We start from the raw sequence: 19,970 nt of genomic DNA on the forward strand, positions 1-19,970 counted from the left end.
TAGAGTTCTGGAGAACTCAAAAGCTTGTACAGTTATGCAAGACGTCCTCCTTATTCCAAAGGCACAAAGGTTGACTAAGTGCAGAACTACAAGTGACAAAAGGCACAGGTTGGACACTTGTCAGCTTCCCTCAAGTTTTGATGGGAAATGTAGGCAGCTTGGCGGAATGTTGGACAAGTGACAGTTGAAAAGTCCATTGGACAGCAGCCTGAGAGCCAAGCTGCAAGACTAGGATGCCTACATTTCCCATCAAAACTTGAGGGAAGCTGACAAGGGTCCAACCTGTGCCTTTTGTCACTTGTAGTTCCGCTCTAAGATTCAACAGTGGTGGAAACAATTTTATATGCTCAGGGTACTCTGGTAATGAAAAGAGTAAAATTACGATTATATGTTATTGAGTGTGTTTCTCACATTGTTAGTCGATGGGAACTGTGAATATGCATGGAGTGAGTACTACTGCTATACCCATCCTTGGAAAGGTATACAAAATCCTCAGTAAGAGGAAATGACTCACAACTTGCTTGAGTTAATACAGAAGGAGCAAAGATAGGAGAGAGAGAAAAATAACAAAATGGAAAGAGGGAACTGGTAATGAGATGGTTCTGTGAGGATAGGAAGGGAGCCATTCATTAGAAGAAAATAAATGAAGATTAAATAGTTAGAACTAATGACTCGATGCCTAAGTACAGTTTGACTGCAATGTTTTTCTTGTGCATTGAAAGCTATAAAATAAATTAAAAGTAACACTTTCTTGTTACTTCCAATTGCTTCTTAAAACAGAGTGTACTTTATGGCAAACCAGTTTATGCCTTAATTCTGACCTCTTTAAGTGTTACCTGAAGACCCCACTTTTCTCCTTTCAGTATCTATTCTGTTGTGTGTGTGATTTAGAACTCTTAAACACTTCCTATTTAACTCTGTAGCTCTCCCCAAAAGTCTCAATAATTTTCTTAAATTGTTCCTTAAATTGTTCCTTAAATTGTTCCTTAAATTGTGTACTACATGACCAGTAACAATTGAGTAAAACAGAATATGTGGAATATGCACAAACCTGTTTCAGGATGAGATGCTCATTCAAGGAATGCAATCCTCCTATACAATGTCCCTGTCTTAGTTTACACCAATTCCTTCTCTTTTGCAGGCGAGTGCTGAGTGGGAGAGGTGAGCGGGGACAGGGCACGGTGACAAAAACACACAGACACAGTGCTGAAGGTAAAGAAGGCCACAACTTTATTGAGATTACAGCTCAAGGAGCAAAGGCATAGGGCACAGATCTGAGCATCAGCTGACCCACCTGCCAAGCCGATGACCCACCCGCCCCCTCAGCCTAATGCATTGCACATGGAGCCAAGCTACAAGTGATGCCTGACACAGGTTGGACACTTGTCAGCTTCCCTCAAGTTTTGATGGGAAATGTAGGCGTCCTGGTCTTACAGCTTGGCTCTCCATTTAATTGGAAGTTTACAGAAACCCTGCATACACACCCAGCGGAGGGGAAGGGGGCACCCAGCGAGAGTCTAATGCCTACACTCCCAACCTCATGTTCTCCCTCCCATAGACTGCCGCTCTGTAAATTTCAATTAAATCAAGAGACAAGCTGCAAGACCAGGATGCCTACATTTCCCATCATAACTTGAGGGAAGCTGACAAGTGTCCAACCTGTGTCAGGTGTCACTTGTAGCTTGGCTCATGGACTATAGTCCACAAAGGTTTTTTGCAGGGGCAAATTATCTCATTGCATTGGCCAGACCCAGTAAATGTGTTGGCCCTTTCTGGAACCCGATGGAAAGGGTAGGGTTTTAAAAAATCCATATGGGTCAAGATTATGCAGAATCCTAACAATCTGCCCCAAGTTATATCACATACTATTGCCCCCAGTGTCAGTAATATCTATTTCCAGCTGTGGCACAGTTCTCCTGGGACTTCTCAGCTACAGACTGCTATTATCGTGCAAGTAAGAAGCCATCTCAAGTGTGAAGGTCCTGTAAACATAAATAAATATGCAGGAAATTTCAAGGCACCATGCCATGAAAACACTGTACACAAACTTGTAGATTTAATTACACAGTTCCAAGCACTCACTTTAATATGCTTTTCAGCAAGCAGATGGAAGGGGGAGGAAATCTGCTACATTTCATTTTCAGATCACAACTCAATATGAATAACAAATCTCCAAGGGCTTTGGAGCATTAAGCTCAATGGTCAACAGCTGTATGTCTTTACTGGTGCATTAACTTGTACACCGCAGCAAAGTAAAATGTTGTCTTACTTAAACAAACACATACACACATTTCTAAGAAGAACTGAAATGGCTGTAGTGAATCACTCATGATGGATGAGACTAGGAGCCAAACTACAAGTGATGCCTGACACAGGTTGGACACTTGTCAGCTTCCCTCAAGTTTTGATGGGAAATGTAGGCAGCTTGGTGGAATGTTGGACAAGTGACAGTTGAAAAGTCCATTGGACAGCAGTTGGAGAACCAAGCTGCAAGACCAGGACGCCTACATTTCCCATCAAAACTTGAGGGAAGCTGACAAGTGTCCAACCTGTGTCAGGCATCACTTGTAGCTTGGCTCTAGAAAGAACTGAAGCAGTAGTATTTTTACTTGATTGTAGAAAAGAAGTCTGTTCTTTCAGTCAATTCATGACAAGTAGAAATCCAACTGCGCAATTGCTTTCAACACAGAGATCTAGGGCCTTCCAGCACTTTCTGAAACAGGAGGAGTGCTGTCCCTCTCATTGCACCAGCTCTTTCCACCGAAAGTGGCACATGAACGGGAAAGAGTACTCCTTCCCTCAGTCCTTCCACCACCATGGAGAAAGAACTATTTCTTTCTCCGCTTTCTTCTTTTCACTTAGTCTTCTCAAATTTTCTTTCTTTCTATTTCTATTTTTCTTCAATGGCAATGTTCAAGAAGTGCACTGAGAATGGCACCAAAATGACCCAGATAGATGAACATAATTTGTGTCTCCCTTTGCCTGGGAGAAACACACAGTGTTGGGGCCTGTGTTGCTTATGACCTAGGCTCATAACAAAAGAGCCTCTCACTTGAAGAAAGATCTTTGGGAGAATGTTTTATCGGAGCCTGGAACCCACTCTCCAAAGTACCCTAAACACCAAGAAAAGGGCCCGTATACTCTCAGTTGTGTCAATGCCCTTGGCTCAGCTGTCAGATCCATCTAGTTACTCCTGGCTCAGGGCTGCATAAGTTCTTAGGAGCTTGTCACAACCACCTCTCAAGAAATCTCAGTCCAAGTATCAGTCCAGAAACTTTTCCTGAACACTGGCATCACCCTTCACGTCTGTCAGAGCTGCTACTGCTGGTTCCAATCAGGCTGTTCGAGAACAGCAGCATCCACTACCACGTTCTCCACAGTCCTCTACCATCATCCAAGGGTGAGTGTGACAGTGACCTACCCACCTTTCCTCCACCTCAAGTAAGGAAGTGCAATTCATTGTAGCATCAGTTGGTTCCACCCCAGATATTCAGCCCTTGATTCCATTATTTTGGGACCCTCCTCTGGTAACCTGCCACTTCTTTGTTCCAATGCCATCACCTATGTATACCCCACAAGAGAGATCCAAGCAACAGCCTATTATGTACCCTCCAAGCCCTTTGGTGCTACCATGTCTCTCAGCACCAATCCAGTTTCTACACTTGTGCCTGCTTCAACATTCTTCTCTCAAGTGCCTGCCCCAGCTCCTACCAGCTCCTCTCACCTCATTCAGAGCTCAGTCGGGATGTTCCTTTGGATCTGTCTCTGGATGAAGCAGTTGGAGATATGGCCCGTTTCACCTATGGAGCCTACTCTGAACAAATGATTTGAATGGCCAAGTCTATGGAACTAGATACTATTTGTTCAGAAAGCCCTTGCATTCGATTCTTTGAGTCCTATACTCTTACGTGTCTGGTCAAATATCCTTTCCAGTTTTGCAAGGTCTATTGGATATTGCTTTCATATTTGGGCTAAACTGGCTTCTTCCTTTGGAATAGGTTTGTGGGTTGGGTCTCCTTGAAGGGTTTGTCACCTGAATCTTCTTTGTTGTGGTGGTCCTCTACTCTAAACTACCTTTTGCATTTAAGGGATTTGGGACTGGCTGTAACCTCTGTTAAGGTTCGCATGGCTACTATCTCAGCATCTCATGATTTGATTGATAATTCAAATGGTTTTTGTACCCACTTATTAAAATATTTCCTTGATATTTTTAAAATCTCTATCCCCCACTGTCTCCACCTTTGCAGTGAAGTCTCTCTCTCTGGTGCTTTCTACTTTAATGTATAAACATTTGAACCATGGAGATTTGGAATTTAACTTTCTTTTCCTTTGAGGAAACTGGTGAGTTATCTTTCCTTTCTATTAGACTCAGGAGCCCTGCCGGAAAAAAAGCAATCAAAACTGTCTATCCTACTGTCAGATGAGAACTTACATCATTAACTATCTCCCCAATACTGTGAAACTCACTCCCCGAAGGACATTTATTTGTGCCCACTTTCCTCATCCTTAAGAGTTTGCCACAGGGCTTACAAAGTGCCAGAAAGCTCTTTGCATCACCACACAGATCTCCTGCAGGTCTTCACAGGCCAAGACATTTTACCTTACAGGACTGGAAGAAATCGCCTTCCCCAAAGAGGAGCTGAGCCTAACACCACCTCTGGAGGTGCCACCTCTAGAGAAAGCAGCAGCACCCCAATCAAGAGCAGCACCCATGGGGTTTGTTTGGGTGACCCCCCACCCACCTCATGCTCAGCATCACAGAGAGGCTGAGAGACAAAGTGGTGTAGACTGGGCCAGCAGCACTGTGAAAATCAAGTTATCAAGACAACAGTGGAAAAGTTGCGGCCACAGCCAAACATCACCAAGCTATTCTGGGAAGTGGAGAATGGAGAGACTCTTGCAGGCTCAGCCACAATGCAAGGTAGCCCACCCTCGCCTTGGAAGACTCTATAAAGGCCCAAATATCAGCCTATAGCCTCATTATTGACCTCCTCCAAGCACTTGTGCTGGAGCCCCAGGAAAAAGCATTTGTGCTACTCCCAATGACATTCACCAGCTTGTTTCATCTGCCACAAGCTCTACAGCCACAGCCAGGATCCCACTCAGCTGGCTTGGGAGGTAGGGATAGCATCACAGTTGTACAGCCTTGGGCGAAACCTGGGGCAGCTCATCCTTGCCCATGAGGAAGACCGGCCTATGACCACGGCCTGTTTGCATGGGAGCAGCATTGCAGGGCACACTGCAGGCCTATTCACATGGGCAGGTCTATGCCTGTGACTCTGGGTACTGGGTGGTTTTCAACGTGTTCAATGTGTTTATTATTTTCCTTCAGGGAGCTTTTTGAAAGTATATTTTGTTATTCAAGGATATGCTGATCCATCAGTACATTAACATGCATTTACGTCTTTACAGTGTTTGATAGCATACTGTTTAAATTTCTCAATCTTATTGTGACTGTTATCTTTGTTATTGTTTATGTGGCTGGCCTGCATATACACAGTCCATGCATGCCTGCACAGAAGACCACTCAATGAACAACAGTTACAGGTAAATGCAATCGCGTTTTCTGTACCTCACAGCAACCACAGCTGTCTTTGGAGTCCCCTTTCTGTCCTGATATCTTCCCAGGCAAAAAGAAAGGGTGGAAAGAAGGGGCGGATATACAGTACTGTAATAAAAGCATCACCTGTTTACCTTTGCCTTTGTACTATCCTTCAGGTAATAAGAGTATTTTTCAAAAACTGAAATCAGACTTAATTTCCCATGCAAGCAAAGTGTTACTCAAAATTTTACAAAAAAGATACTTACCATATATGGAACAAGAAATGCCAAATGTTCAAGAAGGGCCGTTTCCACACTACGTACCTTCATCCGGAACAGGGTGCAACATCGTGAAAAAAACGCGGAAGATAGCATCTTCTCGCGCAAGTCTTGTGCTATGTCGCGCAAAACTCGCACGAGAAAACGCTATCTTCTGCGGTTTTTTTGCAACATTGCGCCCCGTTCCAGATGAAGGTGAGTAGTGTGGAAATGGCCCTGGAGGAAGAGGCACTATAATGCACATTTGTGATGGATAATAGAGTTTACTAGTGAATTTCAGAAGAAAATTGGCCTGTGGTTTATAGATCATAGGAAAGTGTTCAACTGTGTGGATCATGAAAAGCTGTGGGTGGTAGTAAAAGAAATGAGTGTGCCACAATATCTGATAGTTTTGTTGCACAACCTGTACTCTGAACAAGAGGCTATAGGGAAACAGAATGGTTTCCAGTTGGCAAAGGTTGCATGTTCAACCTATACACAGAATATATCACAAGAAAAGCTGATTTAGCTCTAGAAGGTGGAGTGAAAATTGGTGGAAAGAACATTAGCGATCTGGGATATGCAGAGAACACCACAATACTGGCAGAAAATAGTGAAGACTTGAAATTGCTACTGATGTAGGTTAAAGAAAGTGGCAAAACAGGATTACAGCGGAACATCAAGAAGACAAAAGTAATGAATGACTACCAAAGAATTACACAGTTTTAAGGCTGACAAGGACAAAATTGAAATGGTTCAAGATTTTCTATTCCTTGGCTTAGGAATCAAGAAAACAGGACAGAACACCCAAGAAATCAGGAGACTGATGTTACTGGAACTGCCTTTTATTTGGATGGGGAATTAGCTTAGCAGTCCAGAACTAAGTTTAGCGCGGATCTAGCCAGCTATACCAAGGTCCTTTCTTTGGAAACTCATGTGATAAGAAGGCAGACTATAATTATTCAATCAATAACGTGTATTTACTAATGGTGTGGTGTATGTCTAAACTTACACAAACATACAAGGTTACACACAAGAGCTAAGAAATACAGAGTAGGAAAATTAGAGATGGTTGCATGAGCAGGAACCCCACTACGACAAGGGCATACTTACAATCCTGAGGTGGATCAGAGCTCTAGCAGCGACGTGGTCCAGTGCCAGCACCAGAACCATGGAGAGACAGCAAGGGGGCTGGGATAAGAATGGCGCGCGCCCTATGGTTTGAGGGGCTAGCTTATATACTTTCAAAGCATCCGGGGGGCTGGCGCCCTGTTCAGTGGTTCTCACGACTTAAATCAAAGGATTTGGGGCTATCGGAATAGCCTTGATTGGACACTGTTTGAAGTCTGATTGATATCATGACACCTTTTGGGAGAGGGGACGGGGGAAGGAAGGAGGTCCAGGCAGTTTGCACATTCACAGCGCTCATCCTGGTGCCATCAAGTCTGGAGTGCAGAGGTTGCTTTGATGTGCGCTTGTTGATTTCTCTGGCTGACTGGTGCTCAATCTCCATTCTGGATAGGTGTCAAGATATGCGGAGGAGAGCGGAGTTCTCTCACTGTGTACGTGGTCAGCTCGCTTCTTTGAAATGGCTCCCCAAAGCGGGCAATTCCTCCGGGTCTCCTGGCTGCCTGGAGACATGATTGCCGGTTGGGCACAGCAAGGGCTTACTAGCACGCTGCCCGGTAGCGAGGGCAAGCTTGGCAACCAGCCTGTGGAAGGCTCCAGGCGGGGACTGGCCAGGGGATGCCTAGTCAGGCTCGCTGAAGATTTTCCCTGGTTGGCACCTGACTGCTAGCAGCGTGGCTGGGGCCCAGGGTGAGGCAAGCTCTCATGGCAGGCGAGGAAGCAGCGTTTAAGACTTGACTCAATAAAGGAAGCCATAGCCCCCAGTATGCAAGATCTAAGCAAGGCTGTTAATGACAGATGTTTTGGTGGTCTTTTATTTGTAGGAAAATATAGCAGAGATTGTGCAAAGATTGCGCATTGGAAATAATGAGAATAGATTCACACACACGCTCCAGTGTAGCTCTGTAAGATTACTTTACTAAAGGATAAAAATTAAGCTTGCATTTGGGGGGGGGGTTAAAAAGGGGGCCGGATTTTTAGGGCCCCGTTTCTGGAGGCACTTTGACTGACCGTCGAATTGCGCTTTTCCCTTTTAATGTGACTGACTAGAAGCACAAGCAGTCGTCAAAAGATGGGAGAATCCATTCTAATAACAATAACAGAAGAAACGATTTCTAGTGCAAAACTGACAAAATAAGGGCCCGTGTGACGACGGCCTGAATCTGACTGTTGGTTCAATCAGATCAGCATTGTCTGTTTTGAGTGGTGGACATAAGGGACTTATCTATAGACCAATTTCTGCCCTGTTGAGATCCCTTTACTGGGGTGTAGCCAAAAAGTCCTTAACCTCTCTAATGCTGGCAGAAAAGCAGATAGATCCAAGTAAGGGTGTTCTGAATTTGCATGTTGTGAATTTGACACAATCCCTCTCTTCTCCCTTTCAAAACGTTCAAGCCTTGAAGATTTGAGGCCCTAGAGATGTACTTAATCTTATTGGTAAATCCAACCTTAATGATAAACTCCTGAGAATTATATCATGTAGCTTTGTCATCTTTTACTGCTTAATCTAGTGATTTTAGGTGCTTTATAAATAATACTTTACAGCAATCTAAATTTATGTGACAATGTGGTTTAAAAATTACTCTGGACCATTAAGGGCACTTCTTTTAAACATGCAAAGGAAACAAGTTGTCATTATATTAATTTTCTGCCAAGGTGGTAAAATAGCACGTCTTTAGATTTCCTGAAGCAGTATTTCACTTTTCGCTTTTCTCGTGTACAAGATAGAAACACTGAACAGAGTACCTGGCCCATTAATCTATTTAAATGAAAGTATCTGAAGATATTTCAGAACATTAGGTGTTAATGAGTTTTAGGATTAATTTTAATGGAAATGTTATCCGTTATATTAGCTCAAGGGCAGGGAGAGATGTAAGAACTTTTGTACTATAGTTCACATTATGCTCCTTTGGAAATCAGCAAATTGTGTTTAAAGAACTTTTCCCAACTCTTAATCCGAGTCAGCGATTCCATTGTTTCTACAATGAAGGAACTTCAGCAAGGCAAGCTTATACTGCTAAGACACTTCTAATTAAGCACTAAATAGGAAAGACGGAAGTGCTATACCAAGAAGAATACAAAGAAACTTGGCATCAACAAGAATAAGCAATTTAGTAGTTGGCCAAGGATACCTCAATAGCCTAGGCATTTATCTACTGGCTGCATAGATTGTTTATAATCGCATATACTGGTTTCACCCATTCGGTTCGTTAGAACAAAAAAGCATCTATTTGGAAATAAAATTTGTGTTTTTCAACTTGTGGGCAAACATCTGAAATGTTGTAATTTGCTTTGAGCAATGCTATTCCTATTATATGACCACCAAATTCAGAAACAATGTACACTGGCACAAGTTGTTACGTAACAAGCAAGACACAAGATTTTCATTCTGCCATTTTTTAGCTTACAATATAGAATGGGGCTCACTGAGCCATCTATGTTTTTATGCCAGGCTGGGGTTTTAATTGTTTTTTAAAAATTTGTTTTATTATTTTGTAAGACACCTTGAGCACATTCCTGGAGAGGCAACATAAAAATGTTCAGCAAAAATCTCTCAGACTTTCTAGGGCAATTTATATACGACTACAGGAAGTAACTTCGAGATATTTTTGCCCGTCGGGCAGTTAATTCATCAAACCAGGGTGAAACAACTGTGGTTTTACTTTTGATGCACATTGTGATCGTAATGAAAACAAAACTACCACACTCCTATGTACTGGCTAAGTGCTGTAATAAAGAATCATTCATTCATACCACACTCCTAACTTTAATTTTAAATTGTTGCTGCTCAACAGGAGCGGCAGTTCTGTCAACTTGCCCTTCTGCCACCCAGTCACAATCTGATCCTGTCGCAGTTCGGTTTAATATTGCCAAACAAGGACCAAATGGTCTACAGAAACCTGACAGTAACAATAATGCAATTTTAATGGAAGTGCCAATGCAATGAGTGCAAAAAGTGCAAGGTAAGTATTCCAATATATACTCCAAAAATACTAGGGACTATCCATCTGCACGCATGTAGCCCCAATGCATGGAATACAGTCCATACAACACATGTATAATAACATGCATATAAATACAAAGTTCGTCTTTCAAAATGTACGGTTCCAACGGGTTGTTTCTTCTTTCTTGCAGGCAAACCTGCCAATGAAGGGTGAAGAGGGTCCGACGGGAGCCAGAAAGTCAATAGGGAAGCTCCCGGGCTGTTGGCAACAGGTGCGCTAGCAATTTAGACAGCCCGTTTCGCGGTGTATTGCTTTATCAAGCCATTCCTGTTGCCTATAACATGTTAACACTAATACAATGTATACCATAAACAAAGAACTGCACAAATGAAAAGGTCTGTGTCCATTTACTTACATCATCTTCTCCAAACAGCATTTTAACCAGCATTGGTAAGTTTCTTCCTGAGTCATGATGAGATAATGGGAGGTCAACCTCTTATATTGACTCACTCAAGGCAATTGATTGGCGGGTAATTTGGTTTAACCCAGGCTTTGAAGCAGCTGGGAAAGGTTCATAAAATGAAGGGTGCTGCTGAGCAAGGTACAGGGAGAGTGGATGGATGTCGGGAGAGGGGAGAATACTGTGGCTAGGCAGAGTAAGGAAGGAATAGGAAGGAGAGGGCCAAGGGCCACAGGAGGAATACAGAGTGGCAGACATTCCATTTTCTTCTCATAGTGCTGAGGAATGGGTTAAGCCAGAACAGTGATTCTTTGGAGGGAGGACTACCCCCGTTGAATTGCTATCATGCAGCTGTGAAAGGCATAGTAGCTTTTTATAGGATTTTCAAATCCCCACTCTGTCATAGAAGCTGACTGGATGTCGTTGGGCCAGTCACACCCTCTCAGCCTAACCTAACTCATAGGGTTGCCGTGAGGGTAAAATGGAGGAGAACGATATAAGCCACTTTGAGTTCCCTGTGGAAAGAAAGTGTATGGATATAAGAATGAAAGGAATGGAATGGATGAATTGCGGTGGTGACCATGTTTCTCTTTTGTGTGTATATATGCACCTTAAAGACTAACACGTTTTTATTCTAACATAAGGTTTTGTGAAATAAAGCAACTACAGTAAGAAGACAAGGAGAGGCTATGGTTTTTGCTGGAAAGGTAGCCTGGTGACAAAGAAAACCCGATTCCAGCAGACACTTTCACCAACTAGAGCCCACTTTTCAGATGCTTTTTGTGGAGCCTCACTATGCAGGCATTTGGTATTTTATGTAGGAGGTTTGGAAGGGGGTAAAGAGCAGGTAAATGGGCCATGAAATTCAGGAAGTATAAAGTGAAATTTAATTCTGTAAAATTCAACTGTGTTGAGGAAATAAACCATTCAGTCAGCTAATTATTTACTGTAAAGGGTTGGGAGCCACTGCTTTTAAGAGAGCCCCTGATACACTGAAATATATATATATAGTTATTTTAAAATATAGATTATCACATACAGTATAGTTTATTTCTGCTGCTGTCTTAAGATCACCTGCCAGTGCTCAGCAACCATAAACTATATTTTCAGGTAGGTAGTGATGTTGGTCTGGAGTAAAACAGTAGGAGTTGAGTCCAGTGGCACCAGAGGCCATCAACATTTCCAGGGTATGAGTTTTCAAGTCAAAGCTCCCTTCTATAATAACGGTATAAATGAGGAACAGTAGTCTACAAATGTAACAAATAAATCAATAAATAAAACAGTGAGATATAAAAAAAAACACCTCTCTCACCCAGAGAAGGAGGTGAAGTGAAACCCTGGACTAAGTTCCAGTGAAGTAGCTTGGTCTACAGCCGACTGGGCAGGAGGCGGGTTTCCTCCCCCACCAGGTGAGCGCAAAGTGTGTGCGCTCCAGCCTTGTGTGATGACGTCACTTCAGTGACATCATCGCATGGGCCTTCCCCCCTCGCCTCCCCACCGCTGGGGCGCCCGGCACCACCAGCAAAAGGGAGGGAATGTGAGCAGAGAGGCGGCCTGCCTTCCCACCTGTCGGGGCACCTGGCAGCGCCAGCAAAGGGGCAAGATGGCGAGTGGCAAGTCAGCCTGCTTCCCCGCTTGCCTCCCCACTGCCTTCCGCACCACCAGGAGAAGTAGTGGGAAAGAGAGAGGCAAGGCACTCCGCTTCCCCACTCACCTCCCACACCGCCGTGGCAAAGGGGCAATATGGCGAGCAGCAAGTCAGCCCGCTTCCCCGCTCACCTCCCCATCGCCTTCTGCATCGCGGGCCAACCGGCAGGAAGGCGAGCGGCAAGGCAGCCCGCTTACCCGCTCGCCTCCGCACCGCCGGGGCGCCCAGCAGCGCCGGAAAGGGTCGGGAAGGTGAGCGGCAAGGCCGCCCACCTTCCTGCTTACCTCCCGGCTTCCCTGCCTGTCGGGGTGCAAGGCGAGTGGCGAGGCAGCCCGCTCGCCTCACCACCGCCTTCCGCACTGCCCGGGCACCCGGCAGCGCCGAAAAAGGGGCGGGAAGGCGAGCAGCAAAGAGGCCTGTCTTCCTGCTCGTCTCCCCGCTTCCCCGCCTCTCTGCTTCCCCGCGAAGTGGTGGGAAGGCGGGCGACAAGACAGCCCCCTTTCCCGCTTGCCTCCCCACCGCCTTCCGCACCACCGAGGAGCCCTGCAGTGCCGGCAAAGGGGCGGGAAGGCGAGCAGCGAGGCGGCCCGCCTTCCTGCTTGCTTCCCCGCCTGTCAGGGTGCCCAGCAGCGTCGGCCAAGTTTCGAGCAGGCGGCAGCGGCAAAGGAGCTTTCCGAGGGGGGGGGGGGGGCTGGACCAGGCGCCCCCTCAAAAATTTTCCGCCAGTGGCTGCCCCCCTTTCCCCCTCCCTCTGCACGCTACGCCTATGCTAAGTTCCAATTCTGCCTATTTTCCCCTCTGCAGAAACCGTAACGCTTACTCATAAAATAAACATAAACCCTGTATTTAACGCGAAACAATCTGCAGGACGGTAGCTCTCTCCTCCAATTTCTAACAGTAACAGTAGCCGAAGTCCAAAACTTCTAAGGGAAAAAAATCTACAATGGTGTAGGGAACCACCCGAGAAAAAGCATTAAAGGAATGTTTGTTTGCCCTTCTAAATAGGAAAAACGCCAGCCAAAGAACACAACCCTAGCCTTCGCTTTACAAGGTACCTCTATTTGCGCCTGCGCACAGTCGCGCATATGAGAGAGTGAGAGCTAGGGAAGGACGGGCAACTTCCGCCCTAATTGGAAGCAAAGCCATTCGCTTCCGAATTCTTCTTCCTGTGGACTGTGGTTACCAAGGAAGCTGGGACTAGTTGCCATGGAAACGAGGGCCAACGGCCTCTTGAAGTGTGGAGGCTGTTTTTAGATCTGTCGGAGGCCAAACAAAAGCATCTCGAGAGCAGGATGTTTATTTACCTGAGCAAAAAGGTGAGGACGGCTTAGTCCGAACGCGCGGTAGGCGTTGCGGGGAGAAAGGGGAGGGAACCCGGACAGCGCAATCCTTGTATTGTTCGTGCACACGTGTGCGGGACGTCCCGTGTTTCAAGAGATTTTCAAAACTTGATTTTTCAGGCGCGCGGTTTTGAAAAACCAAGAGGAGCCACTTCAGAACACAGCCTCTGGCCACCCCCTTTCGTCTATGCATGTTTGTTTACTCAAAGGAGATGCTCACTTTGTTGCATGGGACTTGCATCCTTCAGTCAGTGTTAGGATGGCAACCTGAGCCTTTCCCCTTAAACAGAGAGAAACACACAGGAGTCTTGTGACATCAAACCAACATTTTGTTCCTGCTTCAGTAGCTTTTCTGGACAAGAGCTGGCTTCTTCTCATGAACCTCACTAGGCAGCTAGCTATTTTATGTAGGTCGCCTGTATGGGAAGATGCAAAAGCTGTATCAAGGGTTATAAAGTGCAGGAAATACAGGGCAAAAGAAAACAATCATGTAAAATTCAAGTTTGACCAAGAAAAAGAGACCAATCACAAATTACACTGAAATAAAATGCTTGCCTAGCAGATGCATTCTAATCCTATACCTTTCTAAGCCCATTGACTAAGAATTTTTATTGTATTTATTTATATTATATATAACCCACCTTTCTCACTGAGACTCATGAGGGATTACATAGTAAACTACAGTTGGGACATCCGATAAACAAAACCTAGGGTTTGGATATTGTAAAATTTGAAAACTAGCAGAAGTCTGATCCAGAGCTAAAACAATGCTGAAACAAAGCATAAGCAATTAAATGTGACCTGTTAAATGATGCAGAAGTTACATAATACATACTTACAGCAACAGACAGTATGCAGTAGTATGGTCTACATTGCCTATCCATTTTCCAGGGCATCTTTCTGAACCATTTCCTTATAGTACAGCCCTACCTGTGTAAAAAAGCCCTCCTGAATAATTCAATTTAGCATTGTTTGCAGAAACTCAAGAGAGGCGGATCCTTCCTAACCTCATTAGGCAGGCTTTTTCACAAGATGAGGGCCACAACAGAGAATGTGTGTGTTGATTTTGCCCATTTGTAAAAGGCCCTGTTCAGATGAATGAAGCGGTAGAGCATAAGGAGAGAGGCAGCCCCATGGATATGAAGGAACATGTCCATGAAAGGTGTTGTACATGATAGCCAAAATCTTGGATTGAGCCTAGTAACTGATGGGTAGCCAGTGGAGTGACTGCAGAATGGGTCTGATATGTATGTTCCACCTAGGTCCTGATAATAATTGAGCTGCAGCAAGATGCTTTTTCAACGTTACACTTACATATTTATTGTATTAGATTTCCTTCTTCCTTAAAACTTATGTATTTCCATGGTGGAGAGTGCCCTCGTCATAGCTGACTTCACAGAATCACAGAGTTGGAAGGGGCCATACAGACTTTCTAGTCCAACCCCCTGCCCAATGCAGGATGAGCCTAAAGCATCCCTGACAAATATTCATCCAGCCTCTTCTTGAAAACTCCCAGTGAAGGGGAGCTCACCACCTCCCTAGGCAACTGATTCTACCTTTGAACTACTCTGACCGTGAAAAGTTTTTCCTAATATCCAGCCGGTACCTTTCTGCATGTAATTTAAGCCCATTGCTTCGAGACCTACCCTCTGCTGCCAACTGGAACAGCTCCTTGCCCTCCTCCAAATGACAGCCTTTCAAATATTTAAAGAGAGCAATCATGTCCCCCATCAATCTCCTCCAAACTAAACATTCCCAAGGCCCTCAGCCTTTCCTCGTAGGGCTCAGTCTCCAGACCCCTGATCATTCTCATCGCTCTCTTTTGCACCCTCTCAATTTTGACCACATCCTTACAGCAACCTTTCATGGCAAGGGTTTTCATGGCAAGAGACTAACAGAGGAGGTTTGCCATTGCATGCCTCTGCAACCCTGGACTTCATTGGAGATCTCCCAACCAGTTACTAACCATGGCCAACCCTGCTTAGCTTCTGAGATAAGGCTCACCTGAACTGTCCAGGTCAGGGCAAGTATTTCCAATTTAACTTTAATTTTGTTCTTGTTTTCTTTAAAAATGTGTTTCTTTCAGATTGCAATTCCTGGTAATGTGAGATTAAGATGCATTTCGTGGAGCAAAGACCAGGGTTTTATAGCCTGTGGTGGTGAAGATGGTTTACTCAAAGTTTTACAGTTAGAGACAAAAACAGGTAAATAATATATATTTCTAATAGCAGGTCTCGGAACACTTGCAACCAGTGCAAATTAATTGCCATCTTATGTGAAATTGGTTTGCTGACCTGATATACAGCTAAATGCTGCCAGTTGGCCATTCAGTCGAGAATCCTTTAACTGACTAGTCAACTATTCCATGAACCCAAAACCGCAATTGTTTATGTGTCAGTTTTCTTTTTTCATGGTCCCTTTTGCCCCTAACTCTGCAGCAGTCAGGGCAGACATAGCATAGCAAAGCTTCTGCTCCTGACGTCTGCTATGAATGGGATATGTCTAAACAGGAAGAATTGACCGGCTGTCAACTTGACACAGTTGCTTTTAAAATCTGATTTTTTAAATTAGTTGATATTTTTATTTTTATATTAATTTCACTGTTTTAAAAATTGATACAGTAAAATTGTTCAAGTTACAATAATTCATTAACATCTTTAAGTTATTTGTGTCACAGTTAATAAATTTGGTTTTCTAAGAAAGAACATAACAAGAGCCCTGCTGAATACAATTAGTCCAGCATCCTGTCTCACAGTAGCCAGCCAGTTCCTCTGGAGGGCCAACAACGGAGCATGGAGGCCAAGGCCTTCCTTTGATGTTGTCTCCTGGCACTGGTATTCAGAGGCTTACTGCCTCTGAATGTGAAGGCTCCTGTTAGTCACCATGGCTAGTAGCCACTGATAAGACCTATCTTCCATGATTCTGCTTTTCTAATATAAAGCTGCCGCCAGTAGGCATGGATTTTGCCGTTCACGGTGATGCCAAGAATGTATCCTAAGAATGTGTCCCCTGGAAATGGCGAGGGTCTACTGTATATAATAAAATGTACAATTGGAAAATACTGAGATTGTTTAAATAAAGTTTTTTAAATGTTAGGCATTTCTTTAAAGAGAATGCAACTTTCATTTAATGATTTTAGTTTATGTCATCAGGCATACTTGTGAACTTGTACTAATTATTGAGACTGCTCCTCTCAGTTGGGCTATTCATCTTCTTGTCTGGTGCCTCTCTTTAAGTGGAGCATATTAGAGCCTATTCATGATAAAATGGATCGTACTATGGCGCATAATGTCAGAACAGTATCTATTTGACCCGTTTCACGTGCTAGATCAGCATTATGGACCAATTCAGAACTAAAAATTTGGAGGAAATCTATTTTATGTAAGGTTTGTACGGATAGGTGGGTTTTTACTCTGCATCAATTAACGAGTTTTTGTCATTTTGCTGAATGGCAGCATTTACAACTGCAACATATATTGGTATTTAAATATGGCTCTGCAGCATTGAGTGTTTCAGAGTCTTCCCCACTTCTGGAAACTTTCTTTGAATCAATGTAGTAATTAAAACCTATAATATTTTTAAAAAATACTTGATGTAGGTTAACAAATATGATATGTAGGGTCTCAGGAATTGACAGAATAAGGAACTAGGTCACCCAATCTTGCCAAGCAATGGGATATGGCCTTAAACTTTATATCTATTTTGCTTCTGTGGATCTTAAGTTACAACTTATCTAGCAGTTATAGGTAATATGGGTAAATTGGAAGCCCCAGTGCCTTCTTTATAAAGGATTAACGTACAGTATCTGAATGTTAGTATTGTAACTTACAGGACAAGTCTCTTAAGCACAGGCTTTGGGCATGTCCAGTTATTTGGCCTTTTTTGAGGAAGTTATTAGTCAAATAATTTTGTATTACAATACTCAATGATTTTTGCAGATCTTTAAGTACTGTTTTAAACTATTTGCCTCTGTCGTTGGGCCTAACCAATGGTCAACGAAAGTGGACCCTTTGTACCGTTATTGTAGCCAAAGAACTTATATTAAAAAACCGGAGAGATAAATACCCACCTTCCATAATTCAATGGACTGAGGACTGTACAACCTCAACAATATTTGAATGTACAGCATCAGAAGATTTCTGAATATTTGTATGAATAAGTGTATGAATTTGTTTTAAAATATTCAGAAAACTTTTCTAGATTCTTATGTGTAGATCTGCCCCTATTGTCATATTTTGATCTCTATTATGTATGAGATTTGGTCTAGTACTTTAAAAATTAAATTAAAAAAAAGTTTTTTTAAAAAATTATGTTCTTTAAAGTTTTTTTTTCAATTTTAGATGGTACCAAATCAAAGGGACTTGCAACACCAAGTAATCTCTCAATGAATCAGACACTTGAAGGTCACAGTGGTAAGAGGCACTATTTATCTAGTATTATTTGCTGGAACCAAGTGTGCTGAGAGGCAGTCAGTTTCCATACATTTGGATTATAGCCAATTACTATTAATTTTATGTAGAAGAAGATTTCTTTGTAAAATTAATCTGCTTAACTAACTTGGAACAAAATTTTACCAGGATCTTAGAGAGTCATAACATGTGTGTGAGATGAGCCTCACTTTTACTAAATTTCCCGCAATCTGAATTTACAAAAATTTACAATTTAATAAGAGCCCAGGGGTACCAATGAATGTGTAAGAGAGTGTTTTGTTATATCAGTGTTAAGAACAAATCATAATGATAATACTTCTCTGAGTGCCTAGTTTCAGTGTGGAGTTTCAATTGCACAGCAATTTCTGAACTCAAATTATTCCTCAGTCTAAACTTTGTGCTTCTTCTTCCATTAGTTATACAGGGAAAACTGTAATCTTAGGTAAGGTCATATGCATCTTCCAAAACCCAGTAGCAGAGCTGAAATTGAGTAGACATCTAGCTAAAAGATGAATTCTATGATGACATGTAATTTTAAATTTGGTTAGAAGCGTGAGCTGCAAGTGTTGTCAAATGTCTAGTACCATGAGCTTGGGAAGCAAAACCCTACCTGAAGATCCGAGCCTGAATGCTGGAAATAGTAAATTTGGCTTCTAATGTCTTATAAAAGAAAAGATTTGCAAACATTTGAAAGATATGGAATCTATTTTTTAAATGCTTTGCTTTAAAATGTATGAATGATATAACTCTTTAGACACTGGGATTTGTTTCTTTTCTGGGTTTTTTTCCTTTTCCCCATGGGTGTATTCCTGTTTTTCTTTATGGATACATGATGAATGAACAACTTGGACACATATTCACTATAAATGATTATACTTACTGGAAACCGAGTAGTCATTTTTAAATTTGGGTGTGAGGGAGGGTGTTGACAAATTATAGCTATTATTAGTTGTTTTGACTGTACATTGTTTCAAATCAAAATTCAGTAAATCATTTAATAGAAAAAATACTCATAGAGTAAAACTGGTGAATAATGGTATATAGCTATATACTAATGAAAGTAAAAACATATCTACAAACTAGACAAGACCCAATAAATATCGTTTTTATGATGGCTGAGGTAGTTTTGAAAGAAAACACTGAAAACCACAAGCACTATTAAACACTGAAATATACTTGCTGTGAAAATTTTATCTGTTATGAAGTTACAGTGTACAGTATGTGTGAATGTGAAGAGAGCCGGTTTGGTGTAGTGGTTAAGAGTGGCAGGACTCTAGTCTGGAGAACTGAGTTTGATTCCCCCCTCCTCCACTTGAAGCCAGCTGGGTGACCTTGGGTCAGACACAGCTCTCTCAGAGCTCTCTCAGCCCCACCTACCTCACAGGGTGATTGTCTTGAGGATAATAATAACACACTTTGTAAACCACTCTGAGTCTGGCATTAAGCTGTCCTGAAGGGCGGTGTATAATTCAAATGTTGATGTTGTTGTGTATCTAGGCAAATGTACAAGAGGGGAAACTGCAAGAACACTCAGGAGAGGGGAAATCCCATTCTCCCCCCTACACTGCTCTCTGTGGCTCTATTTTCCTCCTCCCCCTCTGATGCCAACTCGAGCTTCCTCCAGCTCTCCCCCCACATAAGCTTGGGTCTGGCTTCCCCCTTTCCACTGCTAGTTCCAATTCAACTTTCTCCCCTTGCATAGGGTGCCAACTTCCAGGTGGGGGCCAGAGATATCCCAGAATTGCAGCTGATCTCCCGATGACAGAAGATCAGTTCCTCTGGAGAAAGTGGCTGCTTTGGAGGGTGGACTCTGTGACATTATACACCACTGAGGTCCCTCCTCTCCCCAAACCCCATCCTCCTCAGGCTGTACCTCAGATCTCCAGGAATTTCCTATCTCAGAGTTGACAACCTATCCCCTCACCTCTTCCTTATTGCAGCTGAGATCTTGGGTGTGTAAAGATCAGCTGAACCCCATCAAATGTGGGAAGCATAACGGAATTAATTTTACTGTTGTGACGCAACAGTATAATAATCTGTACATTTTAGGTTCTGTGCAGGTAGTAACTTGGAATGAACAGTTTCAGAAATTAACTACTAGTGATCAGAATGGACTCATCATTGTGTGGATGCTTTATAAAGGTAGGTAACTCCTCCAAGATTGGTTATCTCATCTTGAAACTTACATGTTTTTGAGAACTATAAAGTGTTTCTTCCGAT

The 19,970-nt window shown here is 43.0% G+C and overlaps 1 protein-coding gene across 1 annotated transcript in view; it reads left to right on the forward strand.

The window, feature by feature from the left end:
* Positions 1-13,203: 13,203 nt before the first annotated feature.
* The window catches only part of WDR35 (WD repeat domain 35), a 48,470-nt gene continuing 41,703 nt past the window's right edge, over positions 13,204-19,970 (forward strand). The window contains exons 1-4 of the mRNA XM_054977912.1: positions 13,204-13,296; positions 15,407-15,524; positions 17,661-17,732; positions 19,800-19,892. Coding sequence (XP_054833887.1) covers positions 13,273-13,296; positions 15,407-15,524; positions 17,661-17,732; positions 19,800-19,892 — 307 coding nt within the window. The 5' untranslated portion in view covers positions 13,204-13,272. The remainder of the gene's footprint in view (positions 13,297-15,406; positions 15,525-17,660; positions 17,733-19,799; positions 19,893-19,970) is intronic.

This window comes from Eublepharis macularius, chromosome 1 (genome assembly GCF_028583425.1).
Source record: "Eublepharis macularius isolate TG4126 chromosome 1, MPM_Emac_v1.0, whole genome shotgun sequence".
Taxonomy (NCBI): Eukaryota; Metazoa; Chordata; class Lepidosauria; order Squamata; family Eublepharidae; genus Eublepharis; species Eublepharis macularius.